Here is an 8,812-nt window from a genome sequence, read left to right as displayed (position 1 = left end):
ATGGACCTCGTTCAGGTAGCTGTCGAAGAATGGGGCGAGGATGTGAATGCGATCTCCAATGACTACGCAGACAGTCGGTATGGTTGTGCTCCGCAGCTGTTGAAAAAGGGCATCTTGAAGTGGTACAATACCTACTGAAGAAGAATGCCGATGCAAACTGCCAGGTACCAAAATCAAGGTCCTGGAACACCCCCTCTTTCTGTGGCTTTGGTAGGAAGTCATTTTGCAATTGCGAATGCGCTTATTGAGCATGGAGCCGACATCAACATGCCCATCAAGTACGGCCCCGTCGGAAGCGCTCTTGTGCTAGCCGCGTACCAAGACACAGTTGATGCACTCAAGTTCGCAATCAACGCAGGTGCACTGATAGATGCCTCTCTCGAGTATGGCTTGATCGGCAGCGCTCTCATCTGTGCGGCAGGTTCAGGCCATGTGGCTAACGCGCAATATCTCCTCGACCATGGTGCTGACATCAATTACCAAGCCACCATAATCCCAAGTGCCCTAATGTCCGCGTTGTTGTCTAGTGATGGAGAGATGGTCTCCTTCCTGATTAAGAGAGGCGCAGACGTAAACCGGCCACAAAATTATGGATGGGATACGATACTTGAGGAGAGGACGGTGCGATACACACTGGCATCGGTAGAAGATTCCACGTCTGATACAGAGCATTTCAGTTCTGACACAGACTAGAGGTAGGGCAGCCTTGTATCTCCTACCCCTTCTAAAACGTTTCGCGGGACACACGGATTATTTCAATTTATCTTGCACGCAAATATCAGTTTCAGTTTATTTTTCACGGGCCATTCCAATCTCTCTTTGCCAGTAACTATTGTAGGTCAGTCACGGGAAACCTCGAAATAGGGATTTCTCTGTAGCGCAGTCTGTGGCGGTTCTCTGGTGGTACATTCCACTTTGCCATCGATCTCTGCGCTCAACAATGACCAGGAGTCTCTAGTGGTGAAATACAACTACCTAGTTGATGCGATGGAAGCAAGGCAGGTTCGAAGCAGGTCTCTGAATATCTAAGGCACACATGGGAAAGACATCAATGCCACCAAGGTCATGCTTCTATACCAGATAGACCACAAGATGAACAGAGCGAATTCCTCCCACACTCCCATGGCCAAGGATAACCTCGTCCGAGGCTACTTCAATTCTCAATTCTTCATCTCCAATTCCGGAGACTTCTCAACTCCTGCACTCCCGTATGCCATGCAAGAGGTCGGCTGGAGCAGTAGACTCGAAAAGAACTAAGCATCTCTGCCTAGGAGAAATCAAGATACCACCAAAGCCTAAGACTATTTTAGGATGGGATAACTAGTTTGCCAAATATACCACCACATTACCTAGGTAACTTAATTTAAGTAATATTACTATTAAAATACATAGGTTAAGATTAATTACCTATATTTATCCTTCTTATAATCTTAAAAAGAATTCTTATTATAAACTTAATTTTCCTATAAAACCCTTTACTTGTGAGTGGGTCCCATTGACTGCTGGCTTTCACTGAGACTCTGGGCCCTACACCCCTCAGGCATAAAACCCCTCGCTGATAATTTCTACCAGACCTCTTCCTTACATAGAAGGTAGCGCCATTTTGCTTTGAATTGATGTATTAAGGACAGCTGCCTTGTCTGTATTTTCCCTCTGATAACATTACTTATATAAAAGCCTTTATATACAGCTTATATAAAGGGCTACAGCGCCCCTAACGTTAATGCTCTTGTTAATACACAAGCATTACAGTTTCACAAAATCTTCCACCTCCTAACGTCCTCATTAGATACTAAGAGCATATCTTTCAATAGGCATATCAGCGCTATCCGCTATTGAAGTGTAACACACCTCATGCAGTGTAGTGGCTTTAGGCGGAGATAAGCACACCGCCATCTTTGGCCGGGTGATACAGAATTCCTTTGTTCACGACAATGTGAGACAGTTGGCTGACGTGTGCCGCTGCAACCAGTGACTCGGCATGCGGCACAGCGTGAACAGGTATAAAACTCATCGTCGCTAGGTCACATCCTCTCCGTCAGCGTCTCTCTCACAATACTGTGCCAGTCATCATAACGCAAAAACATGCATCTCATTCTAACCGGGGCAACCGGCTTATGTGGCTCGGGCGTGCTCGACGCCATGATTAAGATGCCAGAAGTTACCAAGATCTCCATCATTAGCAGAAGGCCAGTGAGGATGGCAGAAGACGCGAAGGACCCCCGGATCAACGTCATCCTTCACAAGGACTTTGAAAAATACGACTCCGGCCTCCTTGACCAGCTCAAGGGTGCCAGGGGCGTAGTGTGGGCGTTAGGAATCAGCCAGACTGAGGTCGATGCAGAGTGAGCAGAGGACTAGACTCCCAGGCGCTATCTATATCAAGGAGTCCCACGCTGACTTCATCTCTCAAGGCAATACGTCAAGATCACCAAAGACTTCACCCTGCGCGCAGCAGAAGCCTTCCAATCCCTCGGCTCAGAGGCCCAGCCCTTCAACTTCGTCTACGTAAGCGCTCTCGGCGCCTCCCTGCAGCCGGGGCGGTTCACCCCCATTTTCGCCCGCGTCAAGGGCGAGACCGAGACCGCGCTCGCGGAGATGCGCAAAGCCAACCCAGCCTTCCGCTCCTCGTCGATCCGGCCCGCCGGGATCGACGCCACATTCCACGACGCCATCAAGCCGTATCTTCCGGCGCCAGGCTTGGTCAACAGATTGCTTCTCCCATTGTCGCGGATGCTTTCGGCGTCCATTAGTAGCCCGACGGAGCCTTTGGGCAGATTCATGACGGAGATGGCGATGGGGAAGTGGGATGCAAAGTATAGCGGGGCTGGTGTCGCAAGGTTGGGCCAGTTTCCGGTCCTGGAGAACACGGCATTCCGGAGGTTGGCCGGACTGGACGCGAAGTAGATGCGGCAAGGAGGTCCATCCCCCGGGGGAGGGGGGTTGATGGGCTGATTGTGGTTCTGGTTGATTATACACCCTAGAATTACACTTCTACGCCACGATGTATCATGTCTAAGGCCTGGACTTGAAAATAGGAACTTCTTTTCTCCACTCGAGATTCTGCTGCACTTCGGTGAAGAATGCCTGAGCCTCCGCACATCTTTGGCCGACTTTAAGACCCGGTCTATTTTTGTGACGGTCCACTTGTATTGTGGTTTTAAAGGTAAGGAAAGTCTGTTTTGATTTTAATCATTACCAACATGCAGACAAGAGACAGCGCCAAGATAGTATTACATTTAGGTAGGTACAAGGATGTAATTTACTTGAATGCATCTTAGATATTGTGCCATGCATCTTTTCGTTGGTTACATGAAGGTTGCCCTCTATCTGAATAACAATGCAATGCATGGTTCGCTTTTGAAAAATGAGTAGACTTAGATGATTGGCTTGACAAGAGATCGTGACTTATAGCATGGTACTCAACGTCAAGCAGCGATGCAAGAATATACTGACATTAGTCGTACCAATAGACATCTCTAGCGACTAAGGTAAATCATCGTGCAGGTGGTCCAACTTGTTCAGGTCCATGAGTAAAGATATTCGGTGCACTTTGGTCATCCAGGTTGATTAGGGATTGTCTCTTCTCCCCAGAACATGGCATATCGCAACTGCAAACGCCACGGAAAGTCAACGAGTCCCAATTGTGGCAGCGCGCAGTCTACCCGTAGATGAGTGGACGCAGTCCCTCGACCGAGTTGCAACCCCATGCCACCTCATTGACCGGCCAGCCGGGCCTTGACATTCAGCTTGGGCCTGACCCACAAAGCGTACTGCGGCAGGTTGTCGAAATCCTTCCCAATCCAGTCCAAGTCAGGGTCCTCCATTTCCAGGTCAAACGTGTAGAGCATCTTGGCTAACCCCACACGCAATTCCATCATCGCGACGCTGAGATTGGAGAAAGGAACACGGCATTAGTCCCACTGTCTCTGTATCGGTAGTTCAGGGGTGGTACAAGGGTATGGAACTCACGCCTTTCCTGCACATCCGCGGGAACCGAGTGAAAAGGGCTGGCTCGCATCCAAGATATCCCCGCCCTTGCCCAGCCACCGCTCTGGCTTGAATGCCAGCGGGTCCTTGAAGTTAGCCGGGTCGAGCGCCGCGACCATCGGGGCGATGGTCACCGGGGTGCCTCCCGGGATGAAATGTCCGTCGACCGTGTCGCCGCCTCGGGGCACCAGACGCGGCAGGATAGGCGGCGCCCCCGTCGGGAGGCGCAAGCCCTCGAGGCAGACGCGATGGAGGAGCTCCAGCTTCTCGGTGGCCGCATTTGTGATCGCGGCGGCGTTGGGGAAAGCCGCGCGCACCTCGGCCGTGACCTGGTCGAGGAGCTGCTTGTCCCGCAGCAGGTAGTACGTCGTCGACGTCAGCACCGCCGCTGTCGTCTCGGTGCCCGCGCCGATAAAGTCCCACGACTGCGCGGCCAGCTGGATCTCCGAGATGTCCACCTTTGTGCTGGCGCGCTGTGCCAGCACCCTGGTCAGGAAGTCCTTGCGCGTCGTCGTGTCCTGCTCCGCGACGCGCTTCCTCATGACCTCAAGGGCGAAGTCCCCGCCCGTCCGCGCGATCTCTTCGAGTCTGGCGACTTTGCCCCGGAAGAGGACGCGCGCGATGGGTCCCAAAGGTGGGAAGCGCTTGATCGCCTCATGGAGGCTGGTGAACCCCAAGGACTCGTTGAGTTGGAGGATGAATTTGTGGGGTGTTTCCATCCCGATGGCGCCAAAGTCTTGCCCAAAGGCCAGGTCGCCGATGATGTCAAACGTCATGGAGCTGTAGCCGAAAGTCAGGTCCACGACGCCGCCGTCGGCCGTCTTGGAGCGGACGTGTTCGACGAAGCGGTCGATATAGTCGATGATCATGGGCTCCATCTCGTTCAGGAAGGAGCGTGAGAAGGCGCCGCCGTAAAGCCGACTCATTGCGGCGTGTTTTGCGTGGTCGCGCTCGGTGATAATCGAGCGTACGTCTTGGGCGGCGTAGATGCTCAGACCATCATACCAGGTGCCTTTGAGGAAGGGTTGGTGGCCTGCGCGGGACTCGTAAATGTCTTTCCAAGCCCGGGCTGAATTGAAACTGAGTTCGTTTGGTCCGTAACGAACGACATGGCCTGAGGTATCATCGACGAGTTATTAGTGCTGGCTGCGGTCGTGCTTGTGGTGACGATAAGTCACTCACCGTATTTGCCGTGGAGCCTGAGCAGTTCGTAGGATTGTTTCCCCTTGAACACCGACCAAAGATGGGGGATCTACCGGCGTCAGTGATGCGGTCACGCAGAACAATGAAAGATTGTGCATACGATGCTGATCTTGTTTACCAAAGGCCCAGGAAACCTGCGCAAGGGATGGAAATATATATTGTAGACCGCCTTGGAGACCGAAAGGAGTACCAAGGACCCAAGGAAAAGGAAGAAATACGCCGCTAGGGCTTTCTGGTCGATGAACTCCATCTTGAAGAAGCGTTGTGTTCGAGCGATACCATTTGTTTGCTTCGAGTATCAACCTTGGGCGGCGGAGGTCATCTTATAACCGCAGTTCTTGTTACAACCTTCCGCAGCCAAAAGTCCCGTCCCGCCGGATCAGTCCTCTTTGGGCAGTGCCGTTTACTTTCTAGGAGGGCTCTATCATGTGATAGCTGAAAGCATGCGTTAGGCAATGCACCACGCGGCCAAGAAGCAACGCTTCTAACTTCTAAACTGAGGCAGATAGCCCCCAAGACCAACCGAATCCTTCAAGAGAAACCGAATGCTTCAACACCAACCAAATTCTTCATGAACAAGACTCCGGCGACCTTCTGACCTTCGAGCTCGGTCGCCGAGACCGCGTGGCTTTCGTGGCGACGAAAACCATCCGGTATCCTCGCCAGTACGGTTTACACACCGCTGGATTGTCCTACCCCACAAATGCACGTTGTCAAAGGACCACGCCAGCCACGGGCTCATCAGTGGCAAAGTGGCTTTGTGCAATATCGCTCACACCGTGGTCTCAATAATGACCCGATGAAGAGACTTTCAGCTTCCGCGCTGTGTAAGCGACATACTTTCAGCTTACACGCGGTATAAGCGACATACTTTCAGCTTCCACGCTGTGTAACCGACATACAATTGCACAGTAACAACGTAACAAGCAATTTCTGAGTAACAACGCAGTAAGGAACGAGCAGAGCCGCCTGAATGGGGCACCAACAGTAACATACCTACCTTAAAATTTGACAACTCAGAACGCAGCAAGCAACGACGAATTCAACCTCTGAAGCCTATAGTAATCAGACAGTCAGCTACAAACAACCCCATAATAAACAACAACTTACCCCACTATAAGCAATCATATAATTGGCCTTTAAAGCTGATAATAATAACAAAATCAGCTAATGATAAGCCCATAATAAATACTTATAAATAAAAAAGTAAAAAATAGTTTTCTAATAAATAATAATGAATATTATATAAATAATATAAAGAAATAAAAAGTAAATAATTAAATTAAGATAATATAATTAATAAATAATAATATTATTATTAATTTAAAGAATAAATATAAAGACTTTTAATATAAAACACATAATATGTATGTAATATAAAAAAGTATTATTAATTATTTAAAGGAGTATATAATTAAAAAAATTAAAGGTAAAAAGAGAACTTTAAGTCTTTAATTACCTTTATTATTAAAATAAGATATTATAAAGAAATAATATTTATATTATATAAGTTTATATAAGAAGATACTTCTTTATTTTTTCTATTTAATTAAATGATTATAAACTTTTATATATAAGTAATGAGCATATGCGTTTATAGGATTTTTAAGTCTCACCTCTGTAAAGTGAGTAGCCTTGTAACACTCTACTTCAAGTCTTTGGAAAAAGGAACAGAGCATACAGTAACGCGCGTGAACATGAGGCCGCTGCAGGTGGTGCGATGCTCAATCCGCTCATCGGTCTGCTTCGCCCTTGTAAATCATCAAGACCCGGTTGAGTGTGGTCAAGTAAAGCGTCTATGAATTTTGGCGCATGCATTGGTGGCGAGCCCCTGCTGTGGACACAAGTGCAACAGTACAGGTTCCTACCTATTTCGACCGCGAGCTTACGAAACCTTTGAAACCCGGAATGACCGAAGATGTGAGGATAACTGTGAAACCTTCGGAACGATCGAAGATGTGAGGATAACTGTGAAACCTTCGGAACGATTGAAGACGTGAGGATAACTGTGAAACCTTCGGAAAGATCAAAGACGTGAGAATCGGGGCGGCGCTGCCGAACGCCATTCGGGAAATGGGAGCTGGGTGGTGTGCCTCACGGGTCAAAGTATTAGCGAAGGTGCTAGTTATTAACACCACGCCCTTCGCGATGTGGACCGGATGATGTTTGCTTTCAGTAGCTGCAAAGCCTTATTTCTTCAAGACGACAGTCCAAGTTCAGCTCTGAAAATGTCACATTCCACCGAGAATGGGGCTCGCGCTGTGGCGAACCCCAAGCTGGCCGTCATATTCACCAAACTCGTCCGCGAGATTAAATACCAAGCGCCTGCGCATGATGACACACGCCCTGCCCTCGAAGCCGCCATGCTCGAATATGCCGCTGGCTCGGGGGCTCCGTACGAGTCGGAATATGCGCAGCGGTACTTCGACGTGGGCCTTACCCTCGCTTGTGTACGTCTTCTTTCTCCCTCCATGGCTCCAGTACCGTCTTCCCCGGGTTTGACGTATACTCAGGCTCATTCCACTAACTACGAGTGTCAAGGCCTACTATCCCTCTCACACCTTTGCCGTGAAATTACACATAGCCATCTACTCCTGGCTGGCCATCTACATCGACGACGATGAGGACGGAAACCAGGACCTAGCCGGCTTCCAGACACGCTTCCACAAGGGGGAGCCTCAGCCATCTGCTCTGCTGGCGCGCTTCGCAGAGTCGCTGCAGGGCATGTCGACACACTTCGAACCCCTCGTGGCCAACTTCATCGTGCTTTCGTCGCTGCAATTCGTCAACGCCACCCTTCTGGAGAGGCGCGGCGAGTTCCTCGGCCTACAGCACTGTAAAGAGGCAAGCGGGTGGCCCGACTATATCCGCGACAGGAGCGGAGTGCCCGAGGCCTTTGCGTACTTCATCTTCCCGAGGGACCAGTGCCCGGATATGGGAGCGTATATGCAAGGGATACCGGATATGATGACTTACATTAACTACGCGAATGATGTCCTATCGTACGTATTGACCCGCCCCTGGCAGCCCAAGGCCCTGCCCTCAAACCTGCCGCGCTCACTAACACATAACCCGCCGTCACAGGTTCCACAAGGAGACCCTAGCCGGCGAGACGGACAACTATATCAACACCCGGGCCGTTTGCGAGCAGCGTGAGCCTGTTGCAGTGCTCGAAACCGTCGTTGCCGAGACAATCGCGGCGAATTCACGCGTAGTTAGGCTTCTGCACACCAGAGCGGACCCCATGTACGCCCGAAAGTGGGACGAGTTCTTCAACGGCTACATCCTGTTCCACATAACAGCCCGGCGGTACAAGCTGCACGTGTATGCTGGGCTTGCCCACGAGGGAGTCAATGGGCGGGAGGAGTTTGGGGGCCAGAGGACGAGTGAGCGACCCGTGGTCGGTTTACTGCAGTGCGCTTAGGCTGTGTACTTCCTGTAGCAGGCTGTAAGGATTTGTGCGGGCTGTGATGAAGAATGCGTTTGGCGGAGAACAACAGTGTGTGCTGCAAGTAGACGTAACACGTGCGCTTACTCATGGCCTTCGTGGCTGGGAAAAATGAAAGTTGAGATGAGTCAGTCCAACGTTGTGTGATCCGAAAATTGTGATCAAGCCACC

General features: G+C 50.3%; 4 protein-coding genes across 4 annotated transcripts; 3 read left to right on the top strand and 1 right to left on the bottom strand.

Annotated features, from left to right (window-relative positions):
- Positions 1-267: 267 nt before the first annotated feature.
- On the top strand, positions 268-699 carry INS49_005725 (uncharacterized protein; the record flags this gene model as incomplete). Its single annotated transcript, XM_043166503.1, has 2 exons — positions 268-621; positions 694-699. 2 exons carry the CDS (start codon positions 268-270, stop codon positions 697-699), a joined length of 360 nt encoding a protein of 119 aa, XP_043027647.1.
- A 1,386-nt stretch (positions 700-2,085) lies between these two features.
- INS49_005724 (uncharacterized protein) lies at positions 2,086-2,907 on the top strand (the record flags this gene model as incomplete). The annotated part of the gene is made up of 2 exons (XM_043166502.1): positions 2,086-2,345; positions 2,415-2,907. The coding sequence occupies 2 exons, from the start codon at positions 2,086-2,088 to the stop codon at positions 2,905-2,907; spliced, it is 753 nt and encodes a 250-aa protein (XP_043027646.1).
- Positions 2,908-3,716: 809 nt separating this feature from the next.
- On the bottom strand, positions 3,717-5,443 carry INS49_005723 (uncharacterized protein; the record flags this gene model as incomplete). The annotated part of the gene is made up of 5 exons (XM_043166501.1): positions 3,717-3,888; positions 3,973-5,104; positions 5,173-5,242; positions 5,312-5,327; positions 5,412-5,443. 5 exons carry the CDS (start codon positions 5,441-5,443, stop codon positions 3,717-3,719), a joined length of 1,422 nt encoding a protein of 473 aa, XP_043027645.1.
- A 1,978-nt stretch (positions 5,444-7,421) lies between these two features.
- INS49_005722 (uncharacterized protein) lies at positions 7,422-8,617 on the top strand (the record flags this gene model as incomplete). Its single annotated transcript, XM_043166500.1, has 3 exons — positions 7,422-7,643; positions 7,735-8,195; positions 8,278-8,617. The coding sequence occupies 3 exons, from the start codon at positions 7,422-7,424 to the stop codon at positions 8,615-8,617; spliced, it is 1,023 nt and encodes a 340-aa protein (XP_043027644.1).
- Between the last annotated feature and the right edge of the window lie 195 nt (positions 8,618-8,812).

The sequence above is a fragment of the Diaporthe citri genome (assembly GCF_014595645.1).
Source record: "Diaporthe citri strain NFHF-8-4 chromosome Unknown scaffold_2, whole genome shotgun sequence".
NCBI classification, from domain to species: Eukaryota; Fungi; Ascomycota; class Sordariomycetes; order Diaporthales; family Diaporthaceae; genus Diaporthe; species Diaporthe citri.
This window is presented reverse-complemented; position numbering and strand designations above follow the sequence as displayed.